This window comes from Strix uralensis, chromosome 33 (assembly GCF_047716275.1).
Source record: "Strix uralensis isolate ZFMK-TIS-50842 chromosome 33, bStrUra1, whole genome shotgun sequence".
NCBI lineage: Eukaryota > Metazoa > Chordata > Aves > Strigiformes > Strigidae > Strix > Strix uralensis.
This window is the reverse complement of record NC_134004.1, coordinates 521745-539447: the sequence shown is the minus strand read 5'-3', so window position 1 is coordinate 539447 and position 17703 is coordinate 521745. Positions and strand designations below refer to the sequence as shown.

Here is a 17703-nt window from a genome sequence, read left to right as displayed (position 1 = left end):
GTGTGCTCCAGAGCAAGAGAGGAAGGCTTTCACGCGGTCCTGCGAGGAAGAGCTCTGCAATCCTTCAACACCGCATGGTTTTGGATTATTTACTAGCTGGAGAGGGAGGAGTATGTGGAAAACTAAATGTATCTAATTGTTGTTTGGAAATGGACGATGTAGGTGAAGTAGTCCTTCAGCTGACCACAGACCTTAGGAAACTATCCCATGTCCCCGTTCAAACATGGAACGGCTGGAGTGGTGATTTATGGTCTTGGTTACCCGGAGCACCATGGGTAAAGCAGCTTTTATTTTATCTCCTATGTGCATTTGCTGCCTTGATGTTTTTACCGTGTGTTATTCCTTGCTTTGTTCAGTTAATCCAACATGTTGTATCTAACACCAACTCATATCTACTGTTTCACCTGATGGTCTGATGGTGTGAAGCAGATTCGGGTTGCTCGCCAATCAAAGCCTGAAGATATCTTTTAATTGTTTTTATTTGTCTTTGTTTAAATTTAGGATAGACGCTTTTATGCCTAAACCACACGTAACAACCACCTTTTTTCCCCTCCCTGTCCCCAAAGACCGGGAGCACATCCCTTGGCTCAGCCTGGGACACATCTTGTTTGGTTGGTTAAAAAACTGTTAGTTGGTAGTGTTAGTTACCTTTTTATATGTTTATTTAGAATATTGTTAACATTGTACGAATAGTGGTGGTGTTTGGTTACCTTTGTTTAAATCTGGGATAGAAGTTTCTAGGTCCAAGTGACCACGCGCCTTGGGATAAAAGGGGTGTGGAAAGGGATTTTCCCGCCGCGCATGCTGACCCCAACTCCAGCAGACCAGAGCAGCAGACGCGTGGACTGCCAGGGCCTCAGACACTTTGTGATATTTTGTTAGAACTGCGGGAAAAATGGAACAAATGATGGGATTAATTTTAATTCACTTTGCAGCCTTTGTCTTGTTAACCATTATCTTAATTGTTATTATAATACTTCTTTTTTGTCCCTGTGAATGTCAATCATGTAAACTGCCGTCGTGTTCTTCTGCCGATTTGTCGGAGCCTTAGAATTGGTTTATAAGATGTTTTGGTTTTATAACGTTAGTTAGTTTTGAGCATGATATATTTGTTAAAGATGTTATTGGTTATATGTTTGTTAGTTAAAGATGTTCATGTTTGTTATTGATGAAAAATCTGCTGGAAATCTTGTTTGTTGTATTTTGCACTTTTTCTGGCCTTTCTCTTTTTCTCTCTCTACGGTTATCTTTCACGCCACCACGAAGACACCAGTGTTGAGCCACGGGGTGGTGTAAGGGACTGTGTTATCTGTCTCAAACATTGCTGTCGCACCACCCCCATTTCCTGTCCTCGGCATCCTGCTGACGGAGGAATACGCTCTGAAGAAGACGAATTGCCGCCGACGGGACCACAACATCCGCCCGAAGATAAATCGGGATGAGGAAGACGTGCAGGCCGGCCCGGGACCACGGGGCGGCACGTATTGCAATGAGCTCCGAGGAAACGGGTGGACTCTTCGGGGAGATCGTGGGAACTGGGACAATAAAAGGACAGGGCACTCCTTTTTCGTGAGCACGCTGTTCACCCCTGTCATCTCATCCTTCCTCGGAGCTGAGACTTTGGCGGAGCTTGGAGCACCATCACCTGCACCGAGACCGAGCCAACAGGACGTCGCTGGATTCGTGGTGGTGGTCATTAGTCTCGTTGCATCTCTACCGTTTGCTTGCTTAGGGATTCTGACTTTTTTTCCTTTCTTGTCTCTCTGTCCTATCGCTGTTATCAGTTGTGTGTACAATAAAGTTCACAAGGCTGTACGGCATCTGACCGCGTTTGTGTCTTAATCTCGCTCTTGGGATCGTTTAAGAACCCTCCCCGATATCGGATCAGGACAGGTGGGCAGGGACGGGCAGAGCGGGCAGCACCGCTTCAGCACCCTGGAGAGCGCCCGGCGGCAGCGGCGCGGGGACCGTGCGCGGACGCGCCCCCGCCCGCGGAGTCCCGGCCCCGCCCGGAGCCGAGACACGGCCACGGCCACGCGCGACCGGCCCCGGGAGACGCGGCCGCCACCCCCCGCCGCAGGCGCAGCGGCACAGTCGCGCAGGGGCGGGGGCACACGGGCACCGGGGCCGGGCGGGCGCAGAGCCCCGCGCAGAGACAGCGCGTGCGCACGCACCCGCGCAGGCGCACACTGAGACACGCGCGCACACGCACGCACAGGGGCGCGACACCCGTGCGCGCTCCCGTGGGCGCGGCAACACCCGAACCCCCACAGACCCCACACGGCCCCGCACCCCACTCGCGCCGTCGCACACGCACTTTCTCACCCGCCGCAGCCCCCGTCCGCGCTCCCACAGCCCCCCCACGCGCAGGCACAGTCCCACGCGGACACCCAGCGACCCCCTGACACAGTCACACCCGCGCACGCACACCCGGACCGCGCGTGCTCCCGCCCCCCGACACGCGGACACACACGCCCGCGGGAGGGGCGGGGCAGCTGCCGGCCGCGGGGCGCGGGGGGGGCGGGCGCCGGCGCGGGGGGAGCCAGCCCACCCCGCGCAGCCCGTCCCGGCGTGCCCCGGCGCCGCGGCCCCGAGGCGGGGGAGCAGCGGCCGGCCCCGCCCGAGCTGGCGGCAGACAGGGACAGCCCGGACCGCTCCGGGGCTCCCCCGGCGCCTCCCGCCCCACGGTCAGGCTGCGCTCGCGCCCGCCGGGGGGGGGCGGCTGGTCTGTGCGCGGGCGCGGGGGGGGGCGCGGAGCGACGCGCGGGGCCGGCGCCGGGCTCCGCGCCGAGAGGGCCCGTCTGAGCGGGGCCCGCGTCCGCCCTCGGGGCCGCTCCGGGCAGCGCCCGCCCGCGGCTGCGCGCTGGGGACGCGCCGCCTCCGCCGCGCTCGGTTGGGGCCGCGGGCAGCGCTGCCGCGCTGGGGAAGGTAAGACCCGGTGTTTTTCCCCATTAATGTTTTTGTTTGTTTGTTTGCTTGATTATTTTTGTTTGTTTGTGTGTCTTGCTGTACTTAACCTATTTTAAAAACAACAAATTAATTGTTTAATTAGTAACAGGTAGCTGAACTCTAAAGAACAGGCAAATCTCCATCTGCTGGAGAGGACTTTTGCCTGTTAACTGAACTGTTTTGTGTACCGGCCTGTTACAAGAGCTGGAAGAATCACACTGTTTCATGGATAGTTTAAATAGATTTTCTGGTAAACTGGTTACAGGTGGTTATTTTCTTGGGTAAGATAGTACTGCTTCTCGTCAGGAGATGTCCTGATCAGTGTATGAAGTCAGGTAACGCTGGGTCAGATCAAAAATGCCACCAGTGAAGAGCGTGTTCTTGAGCAGCATCTTTCGTACTGACCTTGTGCTCTGCCCCAGCACACTGCACAGCTCCAGGGAGAGCTGAGAGCCTCTCTGGTCTGGGGCTGCTTCCTGCTGGGGCAGCTCAGGAGCTGCTGCTGTGAGTTGTTGTGCATGTATGTAAATATTCATGGCTTTGTGTAAGGTGTCTGTGACTATGAGTATGAAAAGAAGCGTGTGACCAGCTGTGAAGGTGTGGAGGATGTAGAAAGCGATGACTGGCTGGAACTGTCTGGCAGTTCAAAACTTGTTTGTTACCAGCGTTATTTTTAATCAGCTAAAGTGCCAGCTAATTGTATATGTACTTATATTGTCCATACAGTTTTTGGGACAAGCAAATTTTATATGTGTGGCTTTAATAATATACTGTGCAAGATATTCCCAAGCCAGCTGTGTGTTTTGTAATACAAGCATAAAGGAAAAAGACCTCTTGGAAGGAGGAGCCACAGTCAGAGCATCACGCCCCGTGGAAATCTCCACATTGCTTGGGTCACGAGGCAGCTGATTTCTCTCTGTGCAGTGACAGTACAATTGACCTCAGACTTTCCGTTGGCATTCTGAAGGCAATGAGAATCAGGCCTTTACCTTTAATCTTGAGTTAAGTCTCTAGATTATTCCATGTGGCATAGCATGAGTTTGTTAAACCTCCGGTTGTGTCAATGAGTCTCCTGTAGCTCAGCATCATAAAGCTCCTTGTAGGACAGGTATGATTATTCAGAAGGTGTATAATTCCTTAGCCTGCACACCCAATGAGCATTAGTACAGTCTTTCATACAAGCCTGCAATAATTGTTCTATCCAGTCTGGAAACGATGTAATGCAAATTCATTTTCTCTTATGTTCAGGATTTCAACTAATATATTGGCTTATGTGATAGGGTTGGGATTTATTTGGGCTCTTGGAGATTCATTTGCTTTTCCTATAGAAAGGCAGATTTAGTTCATAAGTGCATCTTTCTATTAAAAACCTGGGGCAGTAACAAGGTGGCGGTGTGAAAGTTGTCTTGGCAATATAGAATATGACAATCTGTCCTTAGCCCAGGATGTTGGTCAGGCCTGTGACCTGCTGAAGTCAGGCCTCCGATACTTTTTAGTTTTTATCAAGTTTTCCACTGAAAACTACTTGTGAAAATATACTTTCAAATGTGTTGGTTTACTCTGTCTAAACAGAATAAGATTAATGTAAAACACTAATGTAAATTCACACATTAATATTAATCTGTGAGCAGTCACTTTTCTGGTTACTGTTTTTTTTTTTCCTGATGTTTACATCAGGTGAGAAGAAATCTTTGTTCACAAAATAGTTTGTGTTAATCATTGTTTACTGCTGCCCCAAGAAATGCAGCGTGAAGAACTGGAAGGCTGACTCTGGGAAGACACTGATGTTTGGAGCGTGTATCTGAGATATCTCAGTTCCATTAGAAATCGGATTTCTATTTCTACATTTGGACACTTCTCAGCAACAAGGGAGTAGGGTCAATGAATCCGGGTGAATCGATGAATCCGGGTCACTTCTGATTTCCCCCCAGCAGTGGTGGCTGGGCATTACAGCCTTGGCTCAGAGCTCACTGCAGTTAATGGCCATCTCTGCCCTGCCGTCAGCGGGCTGTGGGGCGTCGTTAGACAGATACACAGACTGATGGTGCAGCTGGGAGCTCAGTAACCATGGAAACCAGCAGAATATACTGCAGGTTTTAGAACTTTGATTAGAATTTTGATTTTTTTTTTTTTTTTTTAAAGAGGAATAGGGTTTTTTTATCATGGTTTGACAACATGGTATGTGTTCATTATCTTGGGAAGTGCTTTTGCTCTGCAGAATGTAATGTGGGTAAGTCCCAGGTGATAACCGTGTTTAGGGAAAACAAGGTACTATGAAATGTTAGAATGAGTATAACAAAGCAACCTTTGTAAGTGCTTGTGTTGGCCCTAAGCTGTTAGTCATGAAAGGTGGGCTTGCTTAAGAGGAGGAAAGAAAGATAGATGTGATTAAAGAAAAAAAAATATAAAACTCTCTCCCTTCCAGACATCTGAAGCAGTTTAGGACCATTTGATCTGTGATCTTAGAAAACGTGTACTTTGAAACCCAGTGAATTCTCTTGCAGAGAGGGAACAATATAAATGCAATAGCTGAGGGTTAGATTGTGATACCCTTGTGTAAAAATCAAAACCCAGTGCTTCATTCTTTAACTGGTGCTACTTGACTTGGTGGAGCTGGTCAAGGCGCAGTTCAGTGTGACTCACAGAGTTTAGTCCCGACTGTTTAAGGGAAGGTCAGAGGCGTTTGCTGAGGCTTATCTAGACGGCCACAGCCCCGTCAGCAGAGTGTGCTGGTGTTTGGCAACACGAATGTTTCCTTGCAGGAGAAGAGGGTTTGTTTGTCCTGGGAATGGTTTGAGTAAATGTCTCTGGTGCTTGGTCTCCTTGGTGCATCCATTGAGGGAACACCTCCTGTAGTCACCCGTCTCTCCTCCTTTATGCCTCAGAGGAGATATTTTTAAACTCGAGAATTTGGAAGATTGATAACATTTGCAGTCAGTGGCAGAGAAGGCAGACTAGCTGGACAGCTGAGCAGAAAACCCCAGTCAGTGTGCCCTTGCCAAGCTCTGAGCACTGTGTGATGTGTGGAACAGAGCGGCTGTTCCTAGGCAGGAGGTGCCGTGGTTGGGCTCCACATGCCCACAGAGAGCTTCAGATCCCAGCACCTTCTGGGAGGGGGCTGCTCTGGCCCCACAGGTGGGTCAAATTCTTGTGCATGGGAGGTGTGCTTTTCTCCTTTGAGCCATCTGCAGATAATATAGACTGACACCAGATGTGCTCTGGCGTGCTGGGCTGTGTCACAGCCTATAAAATCTGACAGGATCCCTCGTGGCCAGGGCATAAGTCTCCTGAGAAAGGCTGAACATCTGCCCAGCCCACCAGAGCGATGCCAGGAGAGTGAAATGGTTTCTCCGTGACCTCTGAGGACACGGGTTTGAAGCTCAAAGTATGAGATGTGTTGGGTCTTATTTAGAACACATAAATGTTGCTGTTGTTTGGTGATTCCTCTCCAAGCTTTATTAAAAGCAGGAACACATCCCGGCTGTCTGTGCCCTGAGCTGTACCAAGGCTGCACACCCTGCTGGCTGCAGGGTCACTGCAGGTCCCTGCTCGCCTCTCCCAGTGTAAAGTTTTATGCTCTGTATTTCTGATAATGTAGGCTCATATTGCTGATTTTTCTGAATATTTCTAAGCAAATTTTTTCCTTGCATTTTGTCTTTTTTTGAGACTGTGGTAAGAACTTCTTGGTGTTGTCTGGGGGCTCTGCCCTGTATCCTTGGGTCAGAGGGTGAGCTTGTGGGGGTGCAATTCTCACCCCTCCCTGCCCCTCCTTATTGGGCTGCTTGGTGCTGGGTGTGATTCCCCTCACCTCCCCCAGCTGTGCCCCATCTGTGGAGATAAGGACTGAGAACGTTACCGAGCCTGGCTCCTGCCCTCCCCACTGCTGGGAATCGGTTATAACAGCCCCTCATCTCCTCAGGGCCTGGGATGGGGTCAGATGGGAACAGGAACAGAGAGACAGAAAATAATTAGAAGCTAATACCAAGTTTTGGCTGCAACTTTTCCATTCTTGACAGTTCACCTCTGTCCCTTCTCACAGCCTTTAAAGGTTTTTTATAACTAATGAAAAAGTAGGATGGAGAGAGGGAAGAATGGGGGAAAAGGAACAGAAAATGCAGAAAAGGTGGAAAAAGGAGAGGAAAAGTAACAGAAGATTGTAAGGGGAGAAGGGAGTAGCAGTACAGAAAAGGATCTAGACAAGAAAATTAAAACAAAAAAGTGAAGAATGAAATTCTGGTTTAGCAGGTGTAAAATGTTGTTCCTTTAGTTCTAAGAAACTGATGAAAGCTGGAAATTGACTTGTGGAAAACAGACTCTACAGCTCAGAGTTATACAGCAGGTATGTTTACTCCAGCGCTGGGGTGCAAGGGGATTTCTCCACAAAGCTTGCACCTCAACAGCACATTTTACCAGAAACTTATCGAGTGTGGATATACATATTCATTGATTACATAACACACACACACATATGCATGAGTGAGGCTGGGTTAGCTCTAGAGGCTGGGGTCAGCAGTTTGTGTTCTCTTTGCACCTGCCCATTGCCTCCTGGGGGGCGTCTTCAGGGGTCTTTGGGAGGAAGGCTCGTAGTCTTTCTCACCTTGTTTTTTCCCCGGAGCGTGCGCAGATTCTCTTGGCCAATTTCTTGAATAACCAGAGTGTTTTCAGCCGGTTTACTCATCCTGTCTTCAAAAGGAACCAATGGAACTTCTACCATCCGTACATGGCTATCTTTACTCATTACCGAGGCCCAACTCATTAGAGCACACCCGTTCCTCAAGGACAAAACCATGATATTTTGCTGAACACTGCAGTTCTTGGTAGATTTTCACAGTGAACTGCTTTGTTTTGATGGACACAGCAGTCCTTGGTAAAATTCCAGAGAACAGTCTGGGCAAGCAGGATTCTCAGCAATATTCAAAAATACTATAAGTTGCTGTAAGTAAGTAAATAAGGCTCAAAACAAGTGATCATTTCTCTGTATCACTAGAGCAATGCAAATAAGTTGTATTAAGATGGTAGCAACTTAGATCTTTTTTTACATCCACAGATATTTTTGAAAAAGTAGTTGTGACTTCTAAGTTAGGTCAAGTTATCTAAAAATCATAAACAGGACAATTTTTTTCTCATTTATATTAATGCTGGGTTAAAGAGCAGACATTGATTTGGAAACCCCCCCACCATGTCCCCACCCCCGTGCCACGTCACTTGGGGTGTCCCCTTGTCCCTTGGGGTGACATCCCCATGTGTGCCCCCATCAAGCTCTCCTCCAGAGCATCGCCGCCGACCTCGGTCTCTACCAATTGCTTCCACGTTTCGGCACCTTCATCCGGGAGGGGGTGAGCCCCAGGGGTGTTCCCAACACGTAGGGTGACCCAGGTGTGTCCCCAAAGGTGGGGTGGCCCTTGTGACAGCCCCCCACACTTTTTGGGGTCCCCCTTTCCCCTAGGTCCACGTTAACGTGGCGCAGAACAGCCTGGCGCTGCTCGTCTACCTCATGGGGATGGTGAAAGCTCTGATGGACAACGCCCACCTCTACCTGGAGAGGGTGAGTCTGGCCTAGAGAGCGAGGACACGGCGCCTGCCAGAGGGTGTTGCTGGGGCTGACGTGGCCGGTGCTGCCTCTGTGCTGCCCCGTGCTGTGTGCGGGAAGGGTGACACTGCTCGGCTCTGCCGGGCTGAGGTGGCTGCACATCCCTGCGTGCCTGCACGGCTGGAACCAGATGGGCTCTGCCACACCCACAGGTGTGCTGCTGCCTTTTTTAAAACTGTAGTAGGCATACCACCCATGAACTCTCGGGGAATCCCCCGTCCAATTCCCTCAGCGGTTTCTCTTCGCTCTTAAAACTTGCGGAGGGGAAGGAGACAGATTTTCGGGCTGTTCCACTCTGCGTACCGAGGGCTTATGTTTACCCGTTCCCCCGGTAAGGCCCATTCTCCGGCCGTAACTTATTAAGTCCTGAGCTATCTCTCCCCAAGTCATGCTTCTCCCCCTGCCCGTCTCCACCCTCGTGGGGCTAATGCATTCCGCAAACGATCTTGTAATTGTGCTGCATGTGATTTCAAAAAGTCCGGCAAGCCCCGAATCAGGGGAGTCATTTGATCGGGGTTAGCGATTAATAGCATCGGGGCAGGCTGCTGCGGAACCAAACGCCTGTCACGCATTATTTGGAGACAAGCAGCCTTCTGCAGACTTTCGGTCAAATGATTTATGGTTGGGGTCTCAATACATACTGGATCCCCCCTTTCCAAGGGGTCCAGACCCCCAGCCCAATAAGCAGCTTGTTAACGACCACGGCTCTCTGTGGTCGTCAGTAACTAAGAAAACCCCTGGCCCCCAGTACCCCTGGGCCTCATCTTCTGCTAACAAAATTCGGTCGCCACCAGTCAAAGACACCCTCCACACGTATTCAGTCTCAGTTTCCTGAGCTCGTCTGGTATATTTCTCCTGAATTTTCGCAAGCTCAGTCGCTGGATATGGTGTAGTTCGAACGGTGACCTGCGGAGCTCTTCCACCCTGACCCTCGGTGGTCTCCGTTTTAATTAATGGTCTTAAATTTGCCCCCTCATTTTTGGGGTCAAAAAATTTCTCGGCTTATCTCTAAATCCTTTGTTGGATACAAGGGTCTGGCTGCTGCTTTTGCCAGATTCGTAACTCCCTGTTCACTATCCGGAACAGAGCCGAGATCTGTCCGGTTGCAGGTTTCTTTTTCATTCCCCTCTTTTTCGGACCGTGAGATTTTTTCTCGGTCCAAGGCACCTAACAGAGCCGTGTGAAGTCGCTGAGTGGTGTTACGCTCAGCAGCTAATTGGCTTTTCAAAACTTCAGTTTGCTGTTGCCAGAGTTTAGCTTTTTGTTCAGTAACTTTACATTCCTCGACCAGTTGATCCTGGAGAGCTTTTACCAGATCTTGTAAGGATTTGATCATTTCCCCTTCTAGTTGTTTCTTAACACGTTTCTCTTTTTGGGCTGCAGTCAGTGCTGCCCCTAATACAGCGCACACTACAGCTTTTCCTTTGCCTGGTCGCGACCCTTGCACCCCCGCAAGTGCACTGATAGAGCTTGCCACTGCTTCTGGATGATGCCAATTATCGTGGGCCCAAACCTCTACTAAAGGAGGAGGACAAGCCTTATACTCCTTCAGTTTCTCAAAAATAGGGGAGCAGTCAAGCACCGACATTTCCTGCCCAGTCATGGCTTGCCACTGCTCGAACCTCTCCTGGCTTAGAGCTCAGAGGTCACTTCCCGATTCTCCCTGTCCTTATCGGATAGAGAATCGGTATCCCTCCGACCCTCTCCCAGCGTAGAGCTGAGGGGCCAATTCCCAGTTCTCCCTGTCCGAGTTGGTCGGATAGAGAACCAGTATCTCATAAGACTTTCCGACACCGAAGGGGATCCTGCCGACTACGCCAATTTTAGTGTCACGTCCCGCTCAGACGAGGGAGACAAGTGACTCAGATTCACAAATCCCCAACGGAGCGGACAACAAGTCTCCAAGTCCAAACATTTATTAGCTACCCACAATGAACTAATTGAACACACGATAGTTGGCTAAGTATATAGCAAGTTGTGGCAAGCAATACAATGTGCCTTGCATTTCTTAATGGGAAAGGGAAAAGAGGGAGACAGAGGGAATGGGGAAATACAGATCACTGGTCTGGGTGTCTGCGCTGATCCCGCCGGCGAGGGCTCCAGGAGGCACAGGAGGCAGCCGTCTTTTTTGCTTCACTGCACTCTCCAGGCCCCCCCCCCCCCCCCGCCCCTTTCTTTCCCCCCCTTGATTTATACACACTTTCCTCGGGTCCGTCCCCTAGGCCGACCCACATACCTACGTATCGCATGTACGGGGAGTGGTAAGGTGTTTCATGGGATGATGTAATTAGCATGATCATGTTAGCCCTCGTTAGCATATTGAGGGGTGTTAACTGTAATATGCATTTCGTGGATAATGAAGCAAAGGTCATTCACCGGACAGATGGCCCTTGAAATTTGTCCAGGTGCCCCAGAGCAGAGCCGTCCTGTCTCCACAGGGCTCCCTCCTCCAGCTGCATCTTGTGTTATTCGGGCAGCCTTTTCAGCTTCGACCTCCACACCATCCACCCTGGGACTCAGAGTTTTGTGTTGCGAGTGTTTGAGGCATTTCTTCCATCAGCCTCAACTGTTGCTTTCTCAGGCTGTTTTTCTTCGTTTCTCGCAGGCCTGGTTTCTCGTCTCTCACAGGTGGGCCCCTCCAGCCCCCTTCTGAACGCACGAAGCCCCTTTGATAGAGTGCACTTCACATTTGCTAGTAGCCATGGCTAATGATGATGTCAGTAGCTATAGGGACCATCTGGGAACAATCGCGAGGTCTTGAAGCAAGAAGAACAAGCTTCAATCTCCAAACCCTAGAAAATAGGTAGAATGTCCTGGACCTTGACGACAATCTCTGGGATTGTCCTGCGGATGAGTTATTTGACAACCTGGCAAAGTGACTATTCAATTACTTAACTTGGCAGTGAAATGAACTTTTCAGTGTCCTAAAGTGAACTACCTTCGTTATAAACCTAAAAACCACAGGTCAGAAAGACCCCCGCCCAGGTTAAGACCCTTCCCCCGAGCATGCGTAGGAGTAGAAGCATTAGGTGATCCGTGTTATAATGGTATGGTAATCACTAACCAATCAGTATCGAATAGGCGTGTTTGGAAAAGTTCTAACCTCTGCTTTTTGTGTATAAAAGGAGCATGAAAACCTGCTGTTGGGGTGCTTGGTCTGTGGAAATGTCCACTGAGGACCCAGGCCTGCATAAATACAGTACTGGTTTATTGCACGCCGGGCACGAATCCGCTTTTCGGGTAACACCTTCAGCATTAACGCAAGCTCCTTCCGGGCTTCCAGGAGTTTCCCCGTGGCCACCGAGAGGGGATGAGTTGAGATACGCAGGCGGGAGTGTCAGCGCAGCAGCCTGAGGTGCCCAGCGGGGCTGCCCTGCCCATGCAGGGTGGGGCGGGTCCCCGCAGCCCTCTGTGACACGGCGTGGTGTCACAATGGGACCCCCGCACCGCAGCGACATCTCCCTCTCGCCACTGTGCCCCCAGCCACACTCCCCGGCCAGGCCTGGGCAACGCCAGGGCTGCTCTGGCCAGCACTCTGCTCCGCAGGAGCTGCCCTGCTGCCAGGAGGAGGCGAGGGGAGGCCGTGGGAGAGCCTTGGAGACGCTGCCTGGGGAAGCAGCGACAAGGAGGAGGAGGAGGAGAAGGAGGAGGAGGAGAGGGGCAGAGAGGGGTTTTGTAGCAGGACGAGCACCTCTTCCCCAGCTGCTGCAGTGCAGGGGGGCAAAGATGGTTAAGTACCTGCTCTTTAGCCCCTTGGAGCACAAGGATCTCCCAACCCTCAGGGAGCTCACCAGCAGTGGTAAGGCCCGGGGGACCCTTGCAGGAGCGCTGTCGGAGCCAAGATGAAGCGGAGATGAGCTGTGGAAACCCTCAGGCTGGGGTTGGGGCTGTAGCGGGGGTCTTCTGGAGGGCACTGGCGGCTGCAAGGAGAGCCCTGCCTGATGGTGCCTTGGGCCTGGAGGGTGGCTTTGATAGCCCCGGCCTCTAGCCACCGCTGTCTGTGTCGAAGGGAACACAGCTGATGGCTGCCTTTCCTCCACAGGCCCGGCCTGGGCACAGGGCGGGCTTCTTGGAAGCTGGGGCAGTCAAGAAGGCAGCTGGGCAGCCCCGGCGGTGCAAATGTTTGCTCAGGGCGAGGGGGAGCTTGAGCGCGCTCCGCTGTCCTCTCCGTGGGTAGGGGGTGCTGGGTGGTCAGCCGTTGGTGACTCAGCATGGCACGCCTTGCCTTTGCTTTCCAGAAATCTGCCAAGTCTGGGCTGGCGCGTCTCGGTACATCCGGAGGGAGCTCTTGCAGAAGAAGGTGAGCCTTGCCTCCTGCCCGTGGCCTGTCCTGCCCCCTGGGCCTCCAGAGCAGGGCACAAAGCACCATCCCCAGAGCCACGTAAGTCACCTGGCAGCCTTCCTGCCTCTGCACAGCCCTGCCAACGCTCCCTCCTCTTGCTCGCGTTTTCAGGCGGTGGAGATCGGAGTTGGGACATTTGCTCTTGTCCCAGCACGTGCCACGGTGGGAGAGGACAAGGTTTTGCCTGTTGAGAGGCCCGTGTTCCAGCCACGCAGGCTCCTGAAGAAGTTCTACAAGCTCAAGTGTGCAAAGACCGAAATCCCTGGTAAGAAGACGGGTGCTGCCCCTGCACAGCCCCTGCATCTGGCTTGGTGCCGACACCTCCGGGACAAGGCCGAGCAAAGGCTCTTCCCACCTGGAGAGCGCTGAGCATGGGCACACATACAGTGACCCCGTACCCTGACCCTCCCTGGGGAGCCAGCCTCATCTCCCAGCTCCCCCTACGCTCCAACTGGTTGCTCAAAGCTTCTCTTTGCCTTCTGCTGCCCATCATGTCCGTTCCGGGGACATAGCCAAAGCTGAAAGGGGAGGGCTCTCTGGCAGAGCATTGGCCAAGGGGTGGGCACTGAGGGCACGTAGTCTCCGAGTGGGCTGAACTGCGGTGGGAGTGAGTTGGCTGCTCTGTCCTTGTTTCCTAGACGAGACACCACTCGTTCAGCTGGACTTTGAGCAGATTGCCGCCGACACCCACTTCCGCAAAGAAATCGTGGAGCAGTGTGTACACGAGACCCTGCTTTTCTTCGCCGAGGCCCTCCGAGACAACAAGGAGGTGGAATTCTCCTTCGAGGGCATTGGCATCCTTGCTGTGCGAAGGAAAGTGCTCAGCATGACCTTCTTGGATGACTGCCTGCTGGAGCTGGATGCGACAGGGAACATGCTGGCAGCTCTTCTCGGGGTGAGCTTGTCATTTCTCTGGGGCTGCTCCTCGCGGCTCTGTGGCAATGCTGCCAGAGCTCTCCCCAGCTGCTTTCTCTTGGCTGCCATCATCTGCCTCGCCACCTGTCCGAGACACACTCTCGATGAGCTAGGCCAAGTCTCGGTAGCACCTTGGCCTCTTCAAGGGAGGGGCTGACGACATCAAGGGAGAGGGTGGTGTGAGGCTTTCTGAGAGGCAGCCTTTGTGTCTGTGAGCAGTGAGACAGTTTGCCGCCTTTGTGTGCCACCAGCACGTGTTCTGGGCATCTGCTGACATGTCCCTGTCCCCTTGCAGGACCCCAAGATGATGCGCATAGTGGCCTTCGCGGGCAAAAACGATTTCAGTCGTCTCAGTCGAGACGGGGTCATCACGCTGCCAAGGTGAGCAGGATGGCTTCTGCAGCCCCTGGCTGCTCAAGGGAGCAGCCGCTGAGCCCCTGCTGTGGGGGCACCCTTTTGCCGAGGCTCCTCTCCTGAGAAACTCGGGCACGACCAGCTCCTTCCCAGGAGAGCTTCCCGGTCCGCCCGCCACTCGCTCGCTCCTCCCCGTCTTGGAGAGTGACGATGTGCCCTGAGAGAGAGAGAGAGACAGGTGGGAGGGTCTGCGGGGGGGCAGTGAGGGGGGGCGTGTGCTGGGGTCGTCAGCTTTCTGACAGGAGGGCGAGGGAAGCAGCGGCAGAGGCTGAAAGAGGCTGCGGGGCCTCACTGGGAGCTGCGTCCTCCGAGGATGTGGCAGTGGCTCCCACAGATGCCTGCCAGCAGCTTATCGGCGTCAGCCCCCGAGGGAGCATGGTGCCCTTTTGCCCAGCTGGTGCCTTCTTGTTTCCAGGCTTGAGGTTGAGGTCCCGCACCAAGCATCGGTCCCTGTGACTTCTCTGAAGCCCAGGAGAGAGTCGGCGCCTTGGGGCGGGGGTTCCCGCAGAGGTAATGTCCCGGCCGAGTGCGGGCAGGGGGCTGTGGGCTCCTCTCGTCCTCGCGAGGGCAGAGAGCCAAGGTCCCTGTGTGGGGTGTGGGAGAGGAGAAGGAGCTCTGCGAGCCTGCACGCCCGTCCTAGCACACATGGGGCGACCCATTCGGGAAGAGGCTCTGTGCTGACAGAGGAAGGGAGCCGAGGGCTCTGCGACCCCTTTTGCCCTGGGGGCTGCCTTCCGGCAGCTCTGCCTGGAGCTGCCAGCGAGGCCGGGCCGAGCCTGCGCTGATCTCGCAAGCCACATATTTGGGTCTGAGGAGGAAAACTTTTCTTTTGGCCCTTGCCCAATGGAGCCCTGGGGTTCCCCAGCACCTCCCAGTTCCTCCCAGTGGGGGTCCCCGGTGTCGGCAGAGGTGCGAGAGAGAGCCGGGGAAAAACCATGCCCTGGGAGGTGGGGGGCTCAGTAGGAGTTCAGCGCTGGAGCAGGTCCAGTGTGGGCAAGGGACAAGGACTGCCCTGGACCCGTGGTTCCCAGGGGGGGCAAGGACTGTTGGCGAGCTTTGCACAGCACGACCGAGCAGCTCTGCCGCTCATGCCGGCCCGCACGGTCCCAAAGACACTCTTGTGCTCTTCTCTTGCCTCCTGCTTGCAGTGAGCGTGCTGGATCCGGTGTTCCTGGCTCGGCGGAGGGTTTCTCTGGTCAGGCAGCAGGCGAAGGCGGGCGAGCAGGCTAAAGCCAAGGAATCTGGCCCAGCCAGGTGAGCCTCCTGGAGGACTGGTGTGGCTGGGGGCGTGGAGGCACACCGTGCCCTTGCTGTAGTGGCAGTGAGATGTTTCCCTTGGCCAGGGTGCCTGTGCTACTGCCGAAAGGCCCCGGAGACATTGTCCTGCCGGACACATGCTGCTCCTGCCCAACTGCCTGGTGGGGCCGGGGCCGGGGGCAGGCTGCGAGCCTGTCCCAGAGCAAGTGCCTCAGACTGGGCTCCCACAAGCTCAGCTTGCGGTGCCTCTGTAGGTTCCTGCCAGGAATCCAGAAGTTCCAGGAGGAGCTGAAGCAGCCCAGACCTCCAGCTTTGCCGCGATTGCAGCTCCCTGCCTGTGACGCGCAGCCCTCAGGAATGGTATGGCCTAGGGATTTTCCAGCCCTGTGGCACATTTCGGGGCTCTGGACCGGGGCAGAAGAGGCAGCAAGAGCTGCCAACTCTCCCAGCCCTCCTGCCCTGCCCGAGCCCGAGGAGACTAACGCTGCGTTTGTGGTGTGTGCATGGCCTCCAGGGAACGAGCTCCCTCCGCACCGAGAGGGCAGAAAAACGGCTCCGGCTGCTGATGGAGTTCAAGCGCCAAAAGATGGAAGCGGAGCTGTGGCACCATTACCGTGCCAAGAGAACGGGGCAGAACGTGGAGCGAGGCCAGGTATGGCATGCACCTCACAGCCGCCGGGAAAAGGGCATTTCCCCTCCCTGCGCCCTGGCACGGTCACGGCAGCAGTGCTGTGGCCAAGGGGCCAGGCAGGGCTCTTCTGTCTGCCCGCTGCCCTGCCCGCTGCCCTGCAGGAGCAGCTGTCCCTAAGGCCCCAGGCCGAAACGTGCAGTTGGCCGTGGCACAGGCGGTCTGTTTCGTGCCCGTACTTCTCTGCGAGGGGGCAGCACCGCTGCCGTGAGGACTAAGCCAAGCCTGTGCAAGTCACGCCCTGGCTGATGCCTTGGGAGCAGCCCCAGCTATTGGCAGCAGGGCTTTAGGAGAGTCCTTCTGCCTTTGCAGAGCCCCTGCCGCTACCTGTTTGAGGAGCCCCATTGCCCTCCCCACCTCCGGAGAAAGGCCTACGCCGAGGAGCTGCAGGAGAGGCTGCAGAAGGCAGCGAGATGCCAAAGCCCTGCAAGGCAGACAGTGCCGGAGGAGCGGGCGGCAGTGTAAGTGTAGTGTAAGTGCAGCAGCTGGGGAAAGCCTTGGGCAGCTCCCACCCCTGGAGGTGTCCGGGCTGGAGATGCAAGGCTGGCTCAGCTGGCTGGGCTCTGCCTTCCCAAAGGCGCAGGCAGCCTGGGCTGGCCCTCCCCGCAGCGACTGCCGGGCACCCGGCCCTCAGCTGCGATGCCCGCTCTGCCCCGGCTCTCGGCCCTGCCCGGCTGCACCCCCGGCTGTTCCGCGCTCTTCTGGCTACAGACTGGCTGGGGCACGAGGGCCCGCGAGAGGCCGCACAGAGCAGCGGGCGGGCCTCGGCCGCGCCTCCGAGGACTAGTGGCCTGAGCCGGGCTTTGAGGCACTGGGGGCCCTTCTCCCCAGCCACAGAGCTGAGGCCCTTTCTTCTGTGTCCTTCAGCAAGGGAGAGACAACGAGGCTGTTGGAGCGCCGTGGGAAGGCCCAGGGACTGCCAGCCACGCCAAGAAGCTGCCAGCAGCCCCGGGGAGGCCAGCGGCAGGGGCCTTAGCCATCGCGGCAGCCACCCTTTTCAGCGGGAGAGCTGCCAGAGACGGGTGGCGGGGGCGAGGAGTGCCTTCGCAAGGGGGAACGTGACAAATAAAGGCTGCTGGTGCCTGGGCCCAGCCACAGTGACCATGCTGCTCCCTGCATCGCCTTTCTCTGCGGCCACGGGGACAGGAGGGGCCCTGCAGCCCCCTGGTCAGAGGGGTTTCCAGGCAAACGGGCCGGGGGGACCGGTCCTGCCAGCCCAGCACGACAGGCCATGCGACCAGAACAGCGGTGTCCCACATGTGTGCTGCTGCCTGTAGCAGTTCTGTTCTCTGCTCTATGAGTTTTGGGAAGGACCTGGTGGCAGAGGGCTGCAGAGAGCAGGGGGGCGGTGTACTCCCCAAAGAGGCTGTGGTGCCACACTGGGTTTTTTCCTGCTGGCCGTTGGCAGGTGGTGCTGGGGCCGGGCGCTGCTGCCTGCCACGGGGCCTGCACACCCCGAACCGTAAGCAGAGCATTCAGCGGGGTCTGTCGGGGGTGGCCGATCCCAGCTTCTGCCTCCCCTCCCGCTTGGAAACCCCCATGTTGTCC

The 17703-nt window shown here is 54.8% G+C and overlaps 1 protein-coding gene across 1 annotated transcript; it reads left to right on the top strand.

Moving 5' to 3' along the window:
* Nucleotides 1-1438: 1438 nt before the first annotated feature.
* Nucleotides 1439-17256, top strand: LOC141936539 (uncharacterized). Its single transcript, XM_074853589.1, has 14 exons — nt 1439-1569; nt 1866-1893; nt 2219-2441; nt 2758-2928; nt 12778-12839; nt 12993-13146; nt 13520-13776; nt 14092-14177; nt 14626-14720; nt 15359-15464; nt 15722-15827; nt 15982-16119; nt 16468-16616; nt 17023-17256. The coding sequence occupies exons 1-14, from the start codon at nt 1439-1441 to the stop codon at nt 17129-17131; spliced, it is 1815 nt and encodes a 604-aa protein (XP_074709690.1). The 3' UTR covers nt 17132-17256.
* The last annotated feature ends 447 nt before the right edge of the window (nt 17257-17703 follow it).

What these genes read in the sequence shown, in the direction of transcription:
- LOC141936539 (XM_074853589.1), top strand. Translation starts at nt 1,439, where the DNA reads ATGAGGAAGACGTGCAGGCCGGCCCGGGACCACGGGGCGGCACGTATT. An exon ending in GGGGTCATCACGCTGCCAAG is followed by an intron (nt 14,178 to 14,625) that starts GTGAGCAGGATG and finishes TCTTGTTTCCAG; the next exon opens with GCTTGAGGTTGAGGTCCCGC. An exon ending in CCGGAGGAGCGGGCGGCAGT is followed by an intron (nt 16,617 to 17,022) that starts GTAAGTGTAGTG and finishes TGTGTCCTTCAG; the next exon opens with CAAGGGAGAGACAACGAGGC.